Source organism: Anabrus simplex, chromosome 2, assembly GCF_040414725.1.
Source record: "Anabrus simplex isolate iqAnaSimp1 chromosome 2, ASM4041472v1, whole genome shotgun sequence".
Classification (NCBI taxonomy): domain Eukaryota; kingdom Metazoa; phylum Arthropoda; class Insecta; order Orthoptera; family Tettigoniidae; genus Anabrus; species Anabrus simplex.
The window spans coordinates 871985038-872008243 of NC_090266.1; the positions used below are offsets into that span (position 1 = coordinate 871985038).

The 23206-nt window shown below is 39.5% G+C and overlaps 1 protein-coding gene across 1 annotated transcript in view; it reads left to right on the forward strand.

The window, feature by feature from the left end:
- Positions 1–23206, forward strand: part of Culd (CUB and LDLa domain) — a 374725-nt gene that overhangs the window by 268808 nt on the left and 82711 nt on the right. Inside the window, exon 13 of the mRNA XM_068226057.1 lies at positions 1353–1463. Within this exon, the coding sequence (XP_068082158.1) occupies positions 1353–1463 (111 nt within the window). The remainder of the gene's footprint in view (positions 1–1352; positions 1464–23206) is intronic.

Here is a 23206-nt window from a genome sequence, read left to right on the forward strand (position 1 = left end):
ATATTATTTATATTGTTATACTTTCCAATATTTGTAACTCTTACATAACTTACTTTTTTTTGCAATTTGCCTTACGTCATACCAACAGATAGGTCTTACGGTGGCGGTAGGATAAGAAAGGACTACGAGTGGGAAGGAAGCGGACGTGGCCTTAATTAAGGTACAGCGCCAGATTTTGCTGGGTGTGTAAATGCGAAACCACGGAAAACCATCTTCAGGGCTGCCGACAGTGGGGTTCGAACCCACTTTCTCCCAAATGGAAACTGATAGCTACATGACCGAACTGTGCAGTCACTTGTGCTTGGTAATTTAATGATTGACTGTGATAGAATAAAATGTGTTTTTTTAATACGGGGTTGAGTCGAATGGTAACCTTATATCATTTTTTCAGTTTATTTTATTGAGCAAAAGTGGTAAAGAACTGCGTAATTTTTCTACGTTTTCTCTGTTATGTTCAGTGCAAGTCCTCCAATGCTTCAAAAGTTCATGGATTCTTCTAGAACAAGAAAAATCCTTCGGATGTCTGCACTGCTACTCATGCACTGCCTTCATCTGAATGGAATGGGGAGGTTTGGTGAATATTGTGGATGTGGAAGACAATCAAAATGCTCGATAGCTGCAGTCGCTTAAATGCGACCAGTATCCAGTACTCGGGAGATAGCAGGTTCAAACCCCACTGTCGGCAGCCCTGAAGATGGTTTTCCGTGGTTTCCATTTTCACACCAGGCAAATGCTGGGGCTGTACCTTAAATAAGGCCACGGTTGCTTTCTTCCCACTCCTAGCCCTTTCCTATCCCATCGTCGCCGTAAGACCTATCTGTGTCGGTGCGACGTAAAACAACTAGCAAAAAAATAACTAATTAAGGCCATGGTCACTTCCTTCCCAGTCCTAGCCCTTTCCTGTCCCATCGTCGCCATAAGACATATCTGTGTCGGTGCGACGTTAGGCCAATAGCAAAAGAAATATTGCATGAGCAATATGGGGCCTGGCATTGTCATGTTGTTGCTGTGACAAACATGCATCACCATACTGAATCATTATTCATTGATGAATTTCATTAGTTTTCACACCTTCACTACTAAAACCTGAATAATGGAAGACTGTTCTTTTTTGTGCGTGTCTAAAGTATGGTGACCATTGTAACACTGGTACTTTGATGGTGTTTGCTTGGCTGCATGGTGCTGTTGCCTACATGATTTTCGTTGAAGTCTTTGTAACAGTATTGCCAATGGACAGAACCACGGTGCGATATTTGACATTTTTATTACAATTTTAATGTTGTCATTTGACTTGCCCATGTATGTTAAGATTTTATTTTCATATTCTTAATATTATTTTGCATTTGTTGCAGGTTTGATCTTGTTAATAGCTGCCTTAATAATCTTATTGTATCGCATGGGAGCTCGAGCCAGACAGCAGAGGGAACTGCAGAATCACCTACAAACTATCAGCGAGTTACTAGGTTTGTTTCTTCCCAAATATAATTTGGCTATTTATCTATGACCGGAACCATTCCAGGATAGAATATTTTAATGTCTGACTACCTGACTGTCTGACTAACCTGCCTATATTTTGTTTATCAGCATAAATTTTCATTATACAGGGTTATTCAGCTAAGTTGTCCACCTCAAATATCTTCGGATCCATTAATGACATAGACATTCTGTTTCCAAATTCTTAAATTGTATTAAGAGGCTTATAAAATACTATCTATTCCTCTCAATTACATACGTAATTACCGAGAAACTGGTAGCAACTTTGTTTTTTTAAACGTGATTATACTAATGTCACCAAGTAGAACAGTTTAGAATTCAGCAACAAATTCAGTTATGTGCTTATGTTGCAAAGCAGACAAGTACATTTGAGATATTAAAGGGTTGAATATATGTGGGTATTAGACAGAAAGCAATGCACCATTTGCGGCGATGTCCAGTGTATTATCCTCCTGCATGACTCTTGCTTTGTTGATAAACACACATTCTAAATGTATTTCATACATAGCATACTGTGATGGTACTGTGCATTGTTGAAGTGCTCGATGGTCAACTACAGTCATAATAGTCTTATAATATTTTTGATATATAGAATAAAATTATGCAAGATGTTCACAGGAAACTAAATGGGCAAGTTATGTTTTATTTTACATTTTAATCTGCGAATTAAATCAATTTTCTCACGTTTGCCAGTACTGAAAGAGTATAGTACCGTACTTATTATTTATCCTACGCAATAAGTGGTTTCAGATATTTCCGCTAGGATACAGGACAAGGTGGAGTGGGGAAATGCTTATGAACATAAGAGACGGCATTCCACGTATGCCACCACTGTACGATTACGTTTTGTGTAGACTACTACTGAATTTGAGGGAAATGAACTAAAGCATTGAGGAAAAATTGGGCATGCTTCTTATTTACGACGAATGTGAAAGAAATGCCATGTCAGCGGTAGCGCTGTATGCGGAGAGGTATCCATTGCAACAGCTTTCATCACAAACTACCCTTCGTTATTATGTAGAAAATTGTTATCTGACGGAAACTGATGCAAAGGAAGAGAAACAGAAACAAACCAGCAACAGGCTAAGCAATGACAATAGGCGCTCTTGCAGCAGTTGTGCACAATCCAGAGATGAGCACGAGGGACATTTCGAGGGGTGCAGGAATAAGCCAGCGAAGTGTCATTCATATTTTACAGAGACACAAGTACCATCCGTACCACATATCACTTCACCAGCAACTGCATGATCATGATTATGAAAGGAAGATGGAATTATGTCAGTCTTTTCTCACCGATAAAGCCACGTTCAGCAACCATGGCGGTGTAAAACTGAGGAACATGCACTTCTGAGCTACGGGGAACCCACACATGCTGAAGCTGATGGAACACCAAAGGGAGTGGACTGTTAATGCGAGATGTGGGATCGGGGGGACTTTGCGATCGGTCCATACTAAATGGAAGGTCGTTTAACAGGACACAGATATGCAGACTTTCTTGAGGACGTACTACCTGTTCTCCTCGAAGATACTCCACTCAACATACTTTTTTGCATGTGGTTCCAGCATGATGGGTGTACTACTCACTACGCACTGGTTGCTAGCGAAGCCCTTAACATGTCTTTCTCTGACCAGTGGATTGGGTGTGAAGGAACAGTTAGGTGGTCAGCACGTTTGCCCGATCTGATTCTTGCAGAATTTTCCTCTGGGGTAGAGTCAAGGGCAAAGTCTACCAGCAAGCTCTGACGACTCCAGATGACTTAAAGCATCGCATTGTTCCAGCATGCTGCATGATATCAAGGGAAACCAAATATTGCAGATGTGCATCGCAGTTGACGGTGATGTTTTCGAACACATGCTAAACAAGTGACTTCAACATGAATCGCCTGTACGTGATTTAGAATGTGCAAAACGAGCATCAGCTTTCCATTTCCACGTGTAACAGTACTACACGTACACATTTCTGGAAGCTTTACTATTTATTACCACTGAAAATGTACGTGTTCAAAATTCACTTGTAGCAGTGGTCAAATTGGGTCAGTATGGCATACCGGTATAAAACACAGATAGAAAATTAGGACGTCAAAAAGCATATTGACAACAAGCATTTAAAATAAGTCCTTTTAATGAAACTCTATTCCTTGCTTTAGAAGGAATTTACCCTCTACAGCTCACAAATTGTAAAATGTGGGTTGTCTAGTGTGCCCTCTGTTTTTCTGCTCTTCATGGCTCTTCCCTTTCTTACCTCTAGTTTTCAAGGGGCCCAACTCTCCATTTTTATCTTTCAACATGTTTTATTGTTATGAATGGCTGGTAACATCCATGTTCCACCCTTAAATTAACAACCACATTCACCATCACCAGATGGAATTTTACAGTCCCTCAAAAAAATTGAGAGCATGGCATATTCTCCCACTCAGCACATCTTGCTTGGTTTATTCAAACATGTGTTGTTTTTCAGGAACATGTAAACCAAGTGAGATAGTTTAACACAAGTGTGGGTATTCCTGGAAGAGACTTAAATAATACCACACATTCAACGACTTTTTGAGCAAATGCAGTGATACCAGTGATTGAAATGAGGCAGAATGAAACAATGCTCCTAAAAATACCTGAACTTTTTGTATAAACAGTGGTATATCTAGCATACCAGCAGTAATTTATTCCCAACTCGACTCCTGCCTTTTGCTAAGGTACATGTTAGCTTTAAGGAGGATCAAAGAGCCCAACAATAATGTTGTTCTTTAAATTTGCATCCATTCTTTCCAATGGCTATGTCATTCATTGGATTTTGAAGTTGTTGATTTCATTTTATGTGCTATGTACTCATGAGAAGGCCAATAAAGCATTTAAAGTATTACAATTTCACTGTGTTATCTGGTCTCTTTTTGATTCAATGTCAGTGGAACTAAAGAATAGTAACTCTGAAATACTCCAGGCCTACCTGCATCGTACTATTTTTTCCTCCAGCCCTCCTTGAGATAATGATGAGATATGTGTGTTTATCAGCAAGGCGTGAGTCAAGCACAAGAACTACGCGTCTGATATCAAGGCGAGTGGCGCATCTCCTTCCATCTAATGCCTTCACATACGAAACCCTTTAATATCTCCAAAAGTACTCATCATATTTGCAAAATAAACACATCACTGAACTTGTTGCTTAATTCTTAGATGTTCTTTTGGGTAAAATTACTATTAAAACGTTATTACCAGTTTCTTGGTAATCACTTATGTGATTGAGATGAACAGGACAGTATACAATTTAAGGACTTGAAAATTGAATGCCTATATCTTTAATGGATCAGAAGATATTGGGATGGACAACTTAGCTGAATAACCCTGTATATTGAATGGTTTGCAGTGTGGGCTGCTGTAGCCACATCCTACTTCATGAGCCATGGACAATGGCTGAGTGGCCCAGTAAGTGGTTCTCGAGCCGGGATACCAGTTGCTATAGAATAGGACATTTTCTGAGTCATGGCCCTCCTTGTATTGTACTCAGGCTGCTAGGACTATACAATCCACCAGTGATCCCTAACCCCTCAGAGAAGAGATTCTCACAGGCACTCTGTGTAAGGAGGGTAACATCCTGTTTTACAGAATTTACTGGGCTCAGAATACTTTAATCAAGCCTCGGACCTATGGGAGTGGCAGAGTCTCTCTTCTATTTGACAGACCAGGGACTTCTCGAAAACAACTTGCAAACTATTACTGTTGCATAGGCCCCACCCATTGCCCTGTCATAATAGACTATTTCATAACCGAGTTTGAATTCAGGAAATCTGTAAGGAATGTGCGGGTATGCCTGGGGTTTCTCAATGTCCTGCTGTGAACATTTTTCATTCCATAGTAGTCATGACTACTGGATACCATTTATTATGAACCCGAATATGTGTAAAGCTGCAACAGCAATTTAGGACTGATTTAAAAGTTCCATCTGTTATCCGCTAGGACGTTTGTTATAAATATAGCATATGTCTATCAGTTTCAAAAATGATTACATTTTCCAGGTCTTCTGGAGTGAAGTATAGTAACCATCTATCCCCATTCATTGTTTTGGTATACCTGTCTGCAATCTCATGCAAGTCTTGAAGGTTTCTGGGTTTAGGTGGCAACGTTTTACTTCAGACATTTTGCAAGTTTCATTTAATTGCCTCTTTTCTTGGTAGTTTGACATTCAACTCACTCATAACCTGTTCTCTCTTGACATTTATGCTCTCTTTCTTTTCTTCAACACATTCCAGAGCCTTAACTCATCCCCAACCTGGAGAATTATTTACATGGGTGTACAGGTCCTTTGAGTATTTTTGCATGGTCATATCACACCATAATTGTTGCATTGGAGGTACCTTGTTATCACACTTCCGTGCTACATCATTCCTATTCATGCAGTGCGTGTTGTACATGTATCTTCCATGTATTAAACCGCTGATGTTGTCTGCAATGATGTTTATCAAACATGCTTTCACATAGAACATCTTTGTTACAAACCCAACCTGATTTTGGCTCTACAATTGCAATATTTGATAACTGATAAATATAAGGTCGGGCACACATTGACGAGCAGTTGGCCACAGTGCAGGGGAGAGCGGAGCAGGACAGCGTGGGGCTGACAAATTTGTGAAATGCATGTGAGCGTACATTGCCACACAGTGTCTCGTCGGTTTTTCAGAAAGAAAGAAAGAAAGAACCTGTTTCTTCAGATTCTGTGATTTTGGGGTGTCCAGTGTAAAGGGGATGTGCAATATCCAGTGTTGCGAGATCTTGGGCCATGATTGATACATAGATATTTGAGAATTAAATTTTACGCTTTCCCCTAAACTACTATTTTACCGAGCTCGATAGCTGCAGTCGCTTAAGTGCGGCCAGTATCCAGTAATCGGGAGATAGTGGGTTCGAGCCCCACTGTCGGCAGCCCTGAAGATGGTTTTACGTGGTTTCCCATTTTCACACCAGGCAAATGCCGGGGCTGTACCTCAATTAAGGCCACGACCGCTTCCTTCCACTTCCTAGCTCTTTTCTATCCCATCGTCGCCATAAGACATACCTGTATCGGTGCGACGTAAAGCAAAGACTACTATTTTACCCAGAGTGAATAAAATTATGAATAGACTAGACTGTAGTGCCTTATTCTCAGAATCTACCTACCAGTTTTCATTGAATTCTGCGTACCAATGTTGAAACACCGGATCCCGTGAGATCTCTGAAGTTAAGCAACATTGGGCGTGGTCAAGATTTTGATGGGTTGCCACGTGCAGTTGGTGGAGGGTAAGGAAATTGAGGAGGAAAAAGGAACTGGCCACCCTACCGTACGTAAACTCCGGCTTAGGCACACCTCTGCAGAGGTTCCGACCTGCCTTCGGGCAGAATACACCCTTACCCTTAACATATACATACATACATACATACATACTGGCCACTTTTCCTGGTCTAGCTCAGCCAGTGCACAAGAGATCCCAAGGGGGACCGTTCATTCACAGGCTGGCCTTCTATTAGAGGCATTTAAAAGGGATAGGATTTGTGACCATACAAAAGAACAAATTCGAAACACATTTTTTGATATTTATTCGCTAAGCACTCATAAGAAAACAAGTCACAAAATATTCTTGCTGCTTTTCAAAATGAACATTTTCAAGGTGTTGACATTATGATCTGACTGTACAAACAAAACTGATTTACTTCTTCATCTGCGTAGGCAAAAGGTTATGCTCTGAAAGATAACAAACCAAAAATTAGGCCTTCATTGTCTTTAACCCTTCACTCCATACTGTTACCCTTAGGCAACATATAACTTTTCACCTGTATAAATGGATACAGTATGTGGACAGAGGTAGTTTTACGGCACACCTTCAACTGTACAGTCAATTAAAGGCATATACCACCGAGCTCGATAGCTGCAGTCGCTTAAGTGCGGCCAGTATCCAGTATTCGGGAGATAGTAGGTTCGAATCCCACTGTCGGCAGCCCTGAAAATGGTTTTCCGTGGTTTCCCATTTTCACACCAGGCAAATGCTGGGGCTGTACCTTAATTAAGGCCACGGCCGCTTCCTTCCCCCTCCTAGCCCTTCCCTGTCCCATCGTCGCCATAAGACCTATCTGTGTCGGTGCGACGTAAAGCAACTAGCAAAAAAAAGGCATATACCAGTGACGCCTTGTTTTTACATAAGACAAAACAGGCCTACAACCAAAGGTACTCCCCGTCAACATCCACGCGTACCAACCACTGTTTATTTTACGTGGGCCCTCCCCATCACATTACCACAGCCTTTAGGAGTACCTCTGGCTCAACCTCAAAGACATTACCTACCTACGGTCGTGCAAGTTGTACTTGCGTCCTGCAATACGTACCCATGGCCAGTAGGCAGTAATGTTCGGTCTGTGAATGTTAAAAGAAATCGTGAAAAATCGTATATATACCCCGTTATGGCAGTCCACATCACATACGAGTGTTAAAATATTAGCCCCAGGTAAGAATTGCTGGTAAATCTAAAACACTGAACGTAAGTTGAACATTGAAGCGTGAAATTTTCTTCACCAAACGAAAATGAAAAAAATCATGCAGTAAAGGGTTAAAATCGAAAATTAAATGAGGATGAACCTTTCCTGACTTACTCTGGTATTTACAATCTAATTGACATATAACCTTCTCCTACTTCCTCTGTTCCAAAAAAATTCAAAATTTCACTTAACCACGTGGTGACTAATTTATTTACACCTCCATTCAGAATTATTTACATTATCTCAGTTTAGGTTATATTAGCTTCTTCAATTTATGAGAATATTTCATACAGTCTTGTGTCATAATTCAATTACTCATTTAATTATCTTTAACACTTGGGTTATTAAATTGTCTAATTAATGCAAATTGCAAAATTACATGACTTTAAAATCAATGTTGAGGCTTAAAACTATACCCTTGTTTGACTAACTTGGAATTCCTTCATTCAAATTTTATTTCTGTTGTCACACAATCGTGTTATAGTATTAATTAACATGAAATAATTCACTCAAATTTTAACACCTATTGTCGTCGAATTAGACAATTCTAATCTAGTTTTACAACATATCAGCTTTTCACATCATCGACTTACTGTACTATAAAATTTTCGTATTATTAACCCCTTGAATCATTTAATTATTTAATCATTAATTATTTAAACAATGCTTATTTAATTATTAATTGTTTAATCATTTTTTTGATCATTAATTGTTTAGTCATTGCTTTGGCCTTCAAACTAGATGATCTTATTCATCTTAATTCAACCCATAAAAACCTAAATCTTATCGTTAAGATAACGTGATTTCAATAAACACATCAATAAACACTTCCACAGCAAAATAGATCGACAAAAGACAACGCTGAAATAATCTGGATCATCGTGATGAACACATGACCAGATTAAAGCACAATGTTCACAATTTATATCTGAAAAATATCACTAACTACAACATTCACACAAATTATTCACACAATGAGTACACGAAAATTTATATACATTATTCACAGTTGAATCCTGGACATATAATTATTATTTTGTGATTTTTGTTCATGATCAAAGTAAGTTGAATCAAGTAGATGAACTTAGGCTTGTTAAACATGCTCGACTTAACATGTGGTACGTGATCGAATTAGAGTTATTACTTTCAAAGAATGTATTATTTGCGTACAACGACTATCAATTAGAATTAAAGGTTATTATCCGAAGATCTGACAGAAAATATAATCACTACTATCAGGTGGGTTATCATCTTTAATTGCTAACGCGTGGTCGGTATGCATCAATTAATTAAAACGTGCTCCAAAATTACAATAACACGCTGTGTTCCCAAGACACAAGCTTCAAAATCACTATAATTTTATCTCACAGGATCACCAATATTCCAGGCAAATTCGTAACGTAGAGCACACTAAATATCCTCTCAAAGAATAATCAATAATGATTTATTGCTTATGACCATTAATTTAACGATTAACCTGATCTCGCAACTTGAATTTATTATTATTATTATTATTACATTAAGTCTATCAACAATCTTGAAATTAATCTGAAAAACCAGATGACACAATCCTAACTAATTGTTGGACAATGCATAGATGAAACTCAGTTCAAATCTAATAAAATGGAACCTCATCCAATTCCATCTCACCGTATCTCAAAGTGTCCTAATTGTAAGTTAAATCCAATTTTAATCAAGAGGTCAATTATTTTAAGTGTGACTTAAATGTAGGCATAAGATTGAAAAATCATTCAGAAGACGAATTACATTAAACTACATTAATAGAGTTCAATATCTCACTCACACATGTAACAAGTCTACCTTGTCCCTACTAAGATTGGAAGTGTGAAATATGACTAAATACTGCAAAATTAATAGAACTACTGGCTAAAGAATGTAGATCATCTAGTTTCTACACAGATGACAGACAGAATTCACAAAAAATGGTACTTAAATTTTAGGATGGGGTTCGATTTCTGGCCGATGTCTTCAATATACCTGCGCGTCCATCACGTTTACCTTCTCGATGCTAGAATCACCTTACATGCTTAGCAATTCGTGATGGGAGGGAAGCTGACGTCCCACGATGAAGATGATGTTCCTCTTGACATTGTAGAGTGCATCTTGAAGTTGGCGACGATATCCGGTGGATTGTAGTCTTCTTTGCGTGCAAGGTTGTAATTAGCTGTAACTGACACAATAAATGTTAGAAGGTGCACAAACCAGGCGAAACTCTACTGATTCGTTGAATGCCACACTCAACTTAGATTCGATGATTGTAGATCTATCCACATGTCAATATTTCTTTGGAGTAAATTAATAACCAAAATAGCAGAGCGAGCTGATGTCCGTAAAATCAGGGTGAAATGAGCGTCACAGAATAAGACGTAGTCCAAGCAGAAAATCGGATAGCAGAAATAGAATGGTTTAATGTGAGCTTAATGTTTTATAACCTCCGGATTGGAGGTGTGTCTTTTATTGTAGCAGGTTATTGGTTCACACTGGGCTACATTTATTGGCTGAGACTATTCCAGACCCTCTTGGAGAGCGACTGAGCGTGCACAGGCACAGAGCTTACCCTTGAGAAATCCAATTTGTCACGTGATTCTCATGCTGCCTTGATGAATGTGGGTGAGCCAATCAATACATTTGACTCGCTGAAACTTGTCAAGCCACTTATAACACGCTGGAACAGCTCGCCGATAATGAAATCTAGCCCTTAACTTACAATAAAATAACTGATGCTGGCTTGTAAATATGTGCTAATTAATCACCAAATTTGATGGGTACAATACATACAGAAATACATACATACATACTGTTACGAATAAAACTCCATCTGTTTCATTACTCTAATTTATTTCAGGATGGCCTAATAAATGCACACACACGTATTCAAATACAAACAATTCTAACCAGTTATGAATCGCCACACTAATTACCAGTCTACTTACAAATCTCTCTACCTTAAGGCGCAGCAAGGGTCCAGCCTGTTCCTTTACCTGCGATACTAATCCTTACCATCACTTTCCCGAAGTCCAGGCACCTCCTACAGCCACTATGCGTAGACAGCTGGATTTCAACACAGTGCCACTGGCTATACAACACACAACGACTGTTCGTTGGTTCGACTCCACTTGTACTTCACACAGTCACATGCAGTAAGCAACCAAACAGCTCAACAGGATTCAATAACAGGACAACACTCACAACGGGGAACATTAATGCAGGTCAATTTACATTCACACTCGCGACAGCGGCTACCCTCCCTGACTCACGCAGAAATACATGAACACACAGTATAGTCTTTCGTTCTGTCGATCCAGTCCACGCACTCACTGGTCTCTCCAACACCACAACAACAGCTCCTGGTTCAGACCTTGGTGGGACACTAGCGACAGCCAACAACTCTTTCGCCCTCAGCCCATCCACCAGACCCCCTATTCACTGAGTGTCACACTGACTCCACCTCGGAGCCCAACTGTTACATCACAAACCATTATTCTCGTCATTATTCCGTATTGAAAATAGCTGATCACAAATTTTATACGAGGAGTAATTTTAATACCACCTATTCAATACAAATTTATTCCACTATAGTGTGGTTAAATTCACATGGAAATTATCAGAAATTTGAAATACATGTTTCGCCCACTATTTATTGGGCATCATCAGCCTCAATCAATCTAGAAACACATACGGTCTAAGGAGTCATAATAACTTTCGTAAAAAATATTGATGAATATTTACAAGTGTTAATACTGTGGATGCAAAATGTTTACAGTAAAAAAATAAAAACAATTGATTAAAACAGAACTTATACTAAAATCACTTTGAAAAACTGATGTGTTCATCTAAAAGTAATAGTTATATATAGTTTTTTAAAAGTAGTCCATGTCTGACACTGAAATGGATCTTCTTGGTGAGAAGCTTAAGCAATATATATTACATTAAGAAAACAGAATATCAAAAATAAGGCGTCAACAGGATAAGAACAAGACGGTTAAAAGATGCAGTAAAAGTTCTTATTTGAGGCCAATATTTAAAATAAGGATGGAAAGAAGTAGTTGAATTGAAGGCAGTGTAGTTTATGACGTCTTGGAAAGTTGGATTAAAATAGTGGTATGTCGTGAAGTGCTGAAAAACATCGAAGAATTTGCCGTAGAACGCTGCTAAAATATCGAATAAAAGAAGGTAGGCTGGACGACAAATTAGTGTAACAGAAAATGCCTCCTGTAGACGTGGATGTCCGTAGTAAACAATGTTGTCAATCTGGAATGAAACGGAAGGCCAACTTGACGACGGGAAATTAGGCCGAGAATATATCACTGAAAACAATATGTTGAATAAAGTGTACTTACTTATTCTCAAGATGTAATGTACGTCCGAGTGTATCTGCAGCGTTAGTCTGTTTGAAGTTCCTACTTCTAGTGTAGTATCGACGCTGTGGAGGTGTTGGGGAATGCTGAGAGGAAGAGGGGGTATCGGTAGGCGGAGCATTACGTGTTATAGCCAGTATAGGATGGGCGTTACTTGAAGGAGCAAGTATGGCGTCGGTATTTAACGAATTAGAGGGAGTCTTTAATTCTAAGGATTTAAATATCTGAGGGACTCTATTATGGTTTGGGTTGACCGTATTCAATAACTTAGGCATTAAAATATGTAGCGGACTTCTGACTTCCGTGTCGTCAATAAGATTACGATCTTTACTATATGTCCTGTCTAAGATAATGTAAATACTCTCTAATTCATTCAAAAGTTTACCTTTGCCTGTATTCCTAATTATTCTAAGATCTTTTTCTATTGCAGTGAACAGGTGTCCAGTTTCCTTCATGTGGGTGCTCATTGCCGAGTATTTATTATGTTTTTCGGGATTGACATGTTAAATGTACCTTATATCAAATCTGCGCCCAGTCTGTCCAACATAGGATTTTCCGCACTGAGAACATGTTCATCTATAAACTCCTGAACCTGAATATCTATTTCTGTCGTAGTTATTCGTATTATGATTAAAAAGATGTTTTGAGTTGTGTTGATTGTTCGAAAGGCTACGTTCATATTTTGCTTACTGAAAGTATTCGCAATTTGGTGGACTACTGGGCTACTGTAAGTGAAAGTGGCGTACTTAGTTCTTTTTGGTTTGTCGGGTATGAGATTCGTGGATAACTTATTTTTGATTTTGTGAATTAAGCGGTTTATCATTTCGACCTTAAACCCATTAAGTCTGGCTAGGTTTCTTATGTAGTTCAACTCATTCCTTAAGTTAGTAGGGGAAAGAGGGATTCTTAGTGCTCTATAAATTAAACTATGAAAAGATGCCTGTTTATGGGAGCCAGGATGTAATGAGGAATTATTTATTGTTATCGGAGAATGTGTAGGCTTTCTATATATTTTAAATTCAAAAGTGTTATTGGTTCGTGTCACTGTTATGTCCAGAAAATTCAAGGAATCCTTGTCTTCATCTTCCTTAGTAAAACTCACGCTAGGGTCGATACTGTTTAATTTTTCCAAAATTTCGCTGCTATTGGTAACATCTTTATCAATTATTACAAATGTATCGTCTACATATCTCAACCATAAGCAAATCCCTTTAATATTAGTTTTTATTTTAGTGTGTTCAATTAAGTCCATGTAAATGTCAGCTAGGATGCCCGATATTGGGTCACCCATTGCTAAACCGTTCTGTTTGTACATTTTTTGTTAAATGTAAAATAACTGTTGTCCAGAACAAAGGTCAATAGTTTCATGAATTCATCGATCTCCTTTCTACTGAGGCCACTATGTTTACAGATGTTATCATAGATGATGGTAACTGTGTCACCAGTCGGAATGTTTGGCTACATATTAATCACATCGAAAGTGCATATTGCTTGATTTGATTGAAGATTAAATTTGCTTAAAATCTCACAAAAATCTCTTGAATTCCTTAAGGGCTGCTTGTTATTAAACACGTAATGTCTCTTAAGGAAGCCATGGATGTACCTGGAGGCTTTATACGTTGGACTGTTGCGGCACTTAATAATAGGACCCATTGGAATATCATTTTTATGTACCTTAGGGAGAGCTCTTGCCACAGGAATATTCGGATTCATATTTACGAGTTTCTGTTGATCTCGTTCATTAAAAAGAAATGTCGAATTCTTTATTATTGTCTTTATGTTACGTTGTATCTTAGCCAGTGGATCTTTATTAACAACCATGTATCTATTACTGTTAAAGTAATCCTCTGTTTTTTAATATATGCTTCTTTGTCTAAGAGAACTATTGATCCCCCTTGTCAGCCTTAGTTACCACAATGTTGTTGTTTTCTATCTTAGTCTTTAAATTTTGTATTAGTGTATGTTGTCTGATATCAAATTTAGCATTCAAATCTTCGGCTAGCCTAGGAAGCTTATTCTTTATTTCCGCTTTTATGTTGCTTTGTATTTCATACGGGAGTTTAGAAACATTGGTCTCTATTTCGGACACTGTGTTAATGATGTCTACCTCTTTTTTCTTATTAGGCCAATTGTATTTAGGGCCTTTATTCAAGAGATCCATCTCTTTACTTGAAAATTGTGTATTAGTCAAATTTACGACCGTAGGAGTGTCAGTGTCTAGAGTGTTTATTCTCTGTCTATCTGTACTTTGTTTAGAATGTTGTGTTTGTGATGTTCTCAATTGCATTAGTTTCTTATCCAGTGTCGCCTGTTTCTTATTCAACAAGTGCGTTAATTTGATATCTATGTGTTGTTGGCACGATTTCCAATCTAATGGGACAGGTACCTGGGCCACTATTAAATGTGTCTTATAAAGTTGTAAATTTAATTGCGACTTCTTTTTATACAACGCCTTAATTTCATTCTTTATCCAAATATCGTTTATTTTATTTTGACCGAGCTCGATAGCTGCAGTCGCTTAAGTGCGGCCAGTATCCAATATTCGGGAGATAGTAGGTTCGAACCCCACTGTCGGCAGCCCTGAAAATGGTTTTCCGTGGTTTCCCATTTTCACACCAGGCAAATGCTGGGGCTGTACCTTAATTAAGGCTACGGCCGCTTCCTTCCCACTCCTAGCCCTTTCCCGTCCCATCGTCGCCGTAAGACCAATCTGTGTCGGTGTGACGTAAAACAACTAGCAAAAAAATATTTTATTTTGAACTTTGTTCATATTATAACTATTTAATTTCTTTCTTTGCGCTGATGTCAAGAATTTCGGAATCAATTTCAGTCTCAGACAATGTTTTAAGAACGTTATATCTTTGGTTAATTTACACATTTTTGTTTTAAGATTGAGAAATCTATTTAATTGACATCTTGCCTGGTTGGCTGTCGCATTACAAACCATTATTCTCGTCATTATTCCGTATTGAAAAATAGCTGATCACAAAGTTTATACAAGGAGTAGGCCTAATTTTAAAACCACCTATTCAATACAAATTTATTCCACTATAGTGTGGTTAAATACACATGGAAATTATCAGAAATTTGAAGTACATGTTTCGCCCACTATTTATTGGGCATCATCAGCCTCAATCAATCTTAAAACTCATATGGTCTAAGGAGTCATAATAACTTACGTAAAAAATATTGATGAATGTTTACAAGTGTTAATACTGTGGATGCAAAATGTTTACAGTAAAAAAATTAAAACAATTGATTAAAACAGAACTTATACTAAAATCACTTTAAAAAATTGATGTGTTCATCTAAAAGTAATAGTGATATATTGTTTTTAAAAAGTAGTCCATGTCTGACACTGATATGGATCTTCTTGGTGAGAAGCTTAAGCATTATATATTACATTAAGAAAACAGAATATCAAAAATAAGGCGTCAACAGGATAAGAACAAGACGGTTAAAAGATTTTGCTTAAGCTTCTCACCAAGAAGATCCATTTCAGTGTCAGACATGGACTACTTTTTAAAATCAATATATGACTATTACTTTTAGATGAACACATCAATTTTTCAAAGTGATTTTAGTATGAGTTCTGTTTTAATAAAAAAAATTACTGTAAACATTTTGCATCCACAGTATTAACACTTGTAAATATTCATCAATATTTTTTACGTAAGTTATTATGACTCCTTAGACCATATGTGTTTTAGGATTGATTGAGGCTGATGATGCCCAATAAATAGTGGGCGAAACATATATTTCTGATAATTTCCATGTGTATTTAACCACACTATAGTGGAATAAATTTGTATTGAATAGGTGGTATTAACATTACTCCTTGTATAAACTTTATGCCCAACTGTTACTCCGAGTCCAACACTGACTCCCACACGGAGTCCAACTCTGACTCGTGGGCGAAACATGTATTTCTGATAATTTCCATGTGTATTTAACCACACTATAGTGGAATAAATTTGTATTGAATAGGTGGTATTAAAATTACTCCTTGAATAATCTTTGTGCCCAACTGTTACTCCGAGTCCAACACTGACTCCCACACGGAGTCCAACTCTGACTGACTGTACGCGGCTAGGCTCCCTTTTTATAGCTCGCGTGATCAGATCCAGAAATTTCACGATGTAACTACAGGCAGAACATTCCCGTTGAATCTCCTAGGAACTCACAGGTAAGTCAGCCGCCGAGAACAATACATGGAAAGGCCAGCCCCACCCCACAGGCCCAGTTGGGAGATTCCAGGTCGTCTGAGTCACCAGCCCCTTCCTGAAAGTACCGAAGGAGCTACCACGGGGCTGGTACGTGACATCCCCCCCCCTTCGAGAGCTGACCTTCCCAGTCAGTAACCTTCTCAGCTGTTCTTCGCTATGGTACCCGTCAGTCTAAATGTACCACCTTCATCTTGCACCTTGGCCTCCGTCGTACTTGGTAGCTGACGTCATTTATTCCTCTCAGAACATTGTAAGTGTATTTCCATTTCCTCTGGAACTTGAGAGACAAGCCTTTCAACGAGGTTATGTAGCCAACCTCGGCCGTTCTCATGATTTGCGATGGTGCCCCCTCGTCGGTCGTACCACGCCTTCACTCAGTCGCTCTCTGTGCGCGCGGTCTCCCGGACAGCGGCGTGTACATCCTCTGGTCTTCTTGTCAGATCCAGGCAGTACCTATTGGTCGGAGCAGGATGGTCCTCAGGCCGAACCCCAGATCCAGCTCTCTTTCAGACGGCATCCTTGCTGGAGAAGATCCCGTGGCATCATGCACTATGGACTGGTAAGCCAGGGGGACCAGGGGAAGGTGACGATCCCTGTCCCTCTCCATTTCTATCCAGGCGTCATGCCTCCAGTTTCCTTCGAACCCCACGATGATCACTCGGTAGGAAACTTGTGCTCGGCCTCCCTCCTGGAACAGAACTCACATTCTTCTGGACAAGGTCGATGGGACAGAGCATCAACCTGCGGAAAATGCTTTATCTCACGTGAACCCTCATCGACGTTTCTCTGTTCATCACCAATTTTCTTCTGGCCGTCCCCTGTCTTCTTCTGGTCGTCCTCCATCTTCTTCTGGCCATCTTCCGTCTTCTCCTGGTCATCTTCCATCTTTTTCTGGTCGTCTTCAGTCTCCTTTATCCACCTTTTGCGGCTTTCTACTATTTTCTTCTGATTTCATCCATATCCTTGTAGCCTACATTCAATTTCTCCAACGTCATTTTCTGATTTTCTTCCATCTCCTTTTGATTTTCTTCCATCTTCTCCACCATCTTCTTTTGATTTTCTTCCATGTTCTCCACCATCTCCTTTTGATTTTCTTCCATCTTCTCCTCCATCTTTATCATCATATCGAAGAGCGCATTTAACTGAGCCTCCATTTTCGTGTGGTCTCTGGTCGCAACTGGCATGCAGTAATTAACAAAAGAAGACAAAAAGATTTATATGTGTGTACATTCACCATACACCGACGTTCTGGAATGTTCCCAATGGCAGTCGAAACCTGCACTATTTGGTCCGCAGTTTCACGCTGATTACAATGATGTGTCACATATGGGGTCTATTCTAACTTCTGACACCATTTGTTACAGTAAAACTCCATCTGTTTTATTACTCTAATTTATTTCAGGATGGCCTAAAAAATGCACACACACAATTTAAACACAAAAATTCTAACCACCGAGCTCAATAGCTGCAGTCGCTTAAGTGCGGCCAGCATCCAGTAATCAGGAGATAGTGGATTCGAACTCCACTGTCGGCAGCCCTGAAGATGGTTTTCCGTGGTTTCCCAATTTCACACCATGAAAATGCTGGGGCTGTACTTTAATTAAGGCCACGGCCGCTTCCTTCCCATTCCTAGGCCTTTCCTATCCCATTATCGCCATAAGACCTATCTGTGTCGGTGCAACGTAAAGCAAAAAATATTCTAACCAGTTATGAATCGCCACACCAATTTTCAATCTATTTACAAATCTCTCCACCTTATGGTGTAGCAAGGTTCCAGCCTGTTCCTCTACCTGGGATACTAATCCTTACTTTCATGTTCCCAAATTCCAGTCACTTCCTACAGTCACTGTGCGTAGACAGCTGAATTTGAACACAGTACCACTGGCTATACAACACACGACGACTGTTCGTTAGTTCGACTCCACTTATATTTCACACAGTCACATGCAGTGAGCAACCAAACAGCTCAACAGGATTCAACAGCATGACAATACTCACAACAGTGAACATTAACTCAGGTCCATTTACCTGCACACTCCTTCCCGCCCTTACTCACGGAGAAATACACGAACACACAGTATAGTCTTTCGTTCTGTCGATCCAGTCCACGCACTCACTGGTCTCTTCGACACCACAACAACAGCTCCTGGTTCAGACCTCGGTGGGACAGTAGTGGCAGCCAATACCTCTGTTGCCCTCAGCCCAGCTACCAAACTCCAATTCAATGAGTGTCACACTGACTCCACCTCGGAGCTCAACTGTCACTCCGATTCCAACACTGACTCCCACACGGAGTCCAACTCTTACTGACTGTCCGCGGCTAGGCTCCATTTTTATAGCTCGTGTGATTTGATCCAGAAATTGCACGATGTCACTACAGGCAGAACACTCCCGTTGAATCTCCAAGGAACTCACAGGTAAGCTGGCTGCCAGGAAAAATACACAGAAAGGCCGGCTCCACCCCACAGGCCAGCTGGGAGATTCCAGGTCTTCTGAGTCACCAGCCCCTTCCTGGAAGTACCGAAAGGAGCTACTACAGGGCTGGCATGTAACATCCATACATACATAATAATGGAAGATTAGTATTAAAATTGCATTATAGTCCACATTGTTCACATAATACAAAATATGGTGAGACCGAACGGTTGTGGTAATTTTCTCCTCCATTTCTCAACAAACTATGTGACACATGCGCAGCAAACTGTGCTCTGAACACTGTGGGGGGTAGGTGGAAGTAGGCGCAGAAATGTCCTGTCCTACTCTGCCCTGACCTGACTCCCAACGTGTGATGATGTAATGAATTGTGTGGATACAAAAATCTGCTCTGTGTTCCACTGTGTTAGCAGCTTCGCCTGCGTCCCAATGTGCTCCCAGCCTTACTGTTGCTCCTTAAAATTATATTTGTCCTCCAGAAAGCATACAAACTATAAAACTCTCATGCATGGGATAAATTCATAATACAGTGAAACTTCCTCAAAGCGGAACTTGAATAAAGTGGAAACTTGTCCACTAAGGAATTTTACCTTGGTCCCAGTGAAGTTTACAGCATTATAATATTCTTCCTTTTGTATAATGCGGAATCTTCTCAACTCGAAAATGGGAACTAATAATGAAAGAATTCTTTAAAGTCTACTTGTACAATGCAGAAAATATTAGCATCTGATGTAGTCCTATGTACAGTATATGTGCATTTCTGATGCTGGCATGATCATTGTCATTGTTTGGACAAACTGACACATGTGTTTGGACATCCCCGCGATCAGTGCACCTGATATAGATGTTGATTCCCATAGGGAACCTGAAATATTTGTCCAGAATGAGTAAATTTATAATAGCAGTGTAAATGGTCCATTATTGGACATTATAAATTTTCCAGCTAACTCATTCCTGGTTGCCAGCTGAAAACATAAAAGCTATAAAACTCTCATGCAAGGGATAAATTCATAATACAGTGAAACTTCCTCAAAGCAGAACTTGAATAAAGTGGAAACTTATTATTTGCTTACAATAATCTGTAAAATTTTTTGGGGAGGAGAAGAGTTGTGTTAATAGAATTTGTTGATTTAAGAGCTGCTTTTGGTATGGTACCATGGCAAGAGATATGGGAGCCAGCAGGCAACCAGGAATGAGCTAGCTGGAAAATTTATAATGTCCAATAACAGACCATTTATATTGGTATCAGTGCACCTGCCAATCTAGTTTTTTAGTGGGACACTTCAGGAATTTCCATGAGGGAAAGTTCAGCAATCTGCCTCCTGGCATAAACAGGTACAGTAGCTGAACAAGGAAATTGTCCAAGACGAATGAAATTTTCTGAAAAAGAAAACCTGTTAATGATGATAAGGAAGCAGGTGTACTGCCAAACAGTTTATTGCTTTATTAGTAGAATTGAAAACAAACTGAACATTATGGGTAAATCTTATGTGACATTGTAGCTAAAATATCTGAAGCAAAGGAAAATGACAAAATATCGGTATGGAAAATAATGTTCCGGTTCAATTGTGACAGAAAGCAAATTTACAACAAACTTAAAAATAAAGAAAAAATCATGAATGAGGGAATGGTCGAATTAAAAGGAAGGAGGAGATCACCGGTAACAAAGAAATCAGAGAGGTCATTTGGGAGTTGTTCACCTCTGCCTGGTCAAAAGACATGCTCATGGTCCAATGCTTCAAAATGTAGCTCTCACTGTAGCCAGATCTCTTGGAAATTATGAGTTCAAAATGTCTACGGGGTGGCTCGACAGTTTCAAGAACAACCACAATATTGTCGGGAATCAAATTTGTGTGGAACCTAAGTATGTGTATGGAAGTGTAGTGGATGATTAGAAATCAAAACTGCTAGGTTTGTTTTCAGAATAAGAACGGAGAAACATTTTCAATGCAGATGATACAGGATAGTTTATTCGGTTATTAGCAACAAAGTCGCTTACCATTAAGGGACAAAAGTGTGTTGGGGTAAAATGTCTAAGGGAATATGGGAGAATTGGAAAAACCTCTCATGATCGGGAAGGCAGCGAAAACGAGATATTTCAGAAATCGGAAAGTTGATAGCCTTCTGTAAGTTTGGCAAAGCAATAACGGTGCTTTGATGACTGCTACTTTAATGGAAGAGTGGTTCAATGGATTAAAAGCAAAAATTAAACAGGAAAATTGAAAGGTTATTCTTTTCCTTGACAATGCCACCTGCCACCCAAGCCTAACATTGTCAAACGTGAAACTGTTCTGATTTCCACCTAATATAACAAGTGGTTCAAACCCCACTGTTGGCAGCCCTGAAGATGGTTTTACGTGGTTTCCCATTTTCACACCAGGCAAGTGCCGCGGCTGTACCTTAATAAAGGCCACGGCCGCTTCCTTCTCACTCCTAACCCTTTCCTGTCCCATCATCGCCATAAGACCTATCTGTGTTGGTGCGACGTAAAGCAAATAGCAAAAAGAAAAAAAATAACAAGTGTCTTACAGACACTGGGTGTGGGTGTCGTTTACACATTCAAATCATACTGTAGGCACTTTTTAATGCAATCTTTGGTCATGCGTATGGAAACAGCTGACAGCTCTCACACCATGGCAAGATCTGTTTTAGTTCTAGATGCAGTGAACTGGATTGGACTCTGTGTAAACCAGTTTAAGGCAGAAGCAGTGATGAAGTGTTTTATCAAAGTGGGGTTTGCAGAGAGTGATAGATAATACAGCTGATGGGATGAATGACGCTTTTTGAAAAGTTATCGGCGAGAAGATGAAGATGAAGGTCAAAACAAGATTCAAACCCACGAACAGGTCCTGCAGTGCACTTGTGGCCTAAAGCAATTTGCCATTACTTTTAACTCTTCCACGCTTCTTGAGCTTATGTACTGAGCTCAGGACTGCATTAAGAAAGACACAATTAGAAGGAAGAGGAAACAAGTTTCCTTGTTTGATCTATGCAAGAAAGCTTAGTGTTGTGAAGTATTATATAGAGTGTCGTCCGCCATTGTCTGGTCCCAAGTCCGGAATGAGAAAGGAGGAGGGTTTGCTTGTCTGGCACCCAGCTGTAAAACTGCAAACGCCGAGTGTTGGGCGGCGGGAAATAACCTGACTCCCTAAGGGGGCCAACGGCTTCGGGCAAATGAACCCCTTTAGGTGGGGTAATGGTCCCCACAGCGGAGGAAATGCCACTGGAATCCATTATGCAGCATCTGTTCTCCAGGTTAGGGGCAGCTGCACAAGGCGTCTGTTCTCCAGAGGAGCAGCCTCATTATCACCTCACATCCACAGTTGTAATTCGGGACCTAGTCCCACACAGGTGACACCTTGACAGTCAGCCATGAAAGGTCTTGTAAGAAATACTCCATCGGCTGAACCAAGAGTTCAGAGAAGGCAGCATTCAGATACGGTGGGGTGCCACTTAAAAGATACCGTGAAGTCGGAGGCACAGAAATACGCCAGTACCATATACACGAACGAGACAAGGTCAAGAATCAAACCAAAGCAGATAACCTACTTCTCTACACACAATATAAACTCACTCATGCAAACCGGTAAACTAAAAGTGATCACCGACATAATCGACCAACACAAAATTCTTATCATGGGATTACAAGAAATTAAAAACACTGGCCAGGATGCCTTGGAATCTCAAGGGTGCCTTTATAAAAGTATACCCGGGAAGAGAGTGATGAAGAATGTCCCACAATTTGGAACAGGATCTTTGGTCAGCCTTAAAATAATAAACTCAGTTCAAGAATACAAATCACAGTCTGCACGACTCTCAACGCTCACCGTAAAGACATCTAATAAAATCGATATTATAATAAATGCCCATACACCCACTAATGATAAAAACAATTCCTCAAATGACCATGAGGAAACAGAAAAATTTTGGGACCTATTGGACCAGACCATAGGTAACATCCACAAACACCATGTCAAATTATTAATAGGCGACTTCAACACTCAACTAGGCAGAGAAAGAAAATACCGTGACATCATTGGAAAATGGCCAGCACACAAGAAAACAAATAAAAATGGAGAGAGACTAGTTGACCTGTGTTGAAACCATAATTTAATCTCAAGATCTACATGTTTTAAGAGAAAACCTTAAAAACTCAAAACATGGAAACACCATGACTAC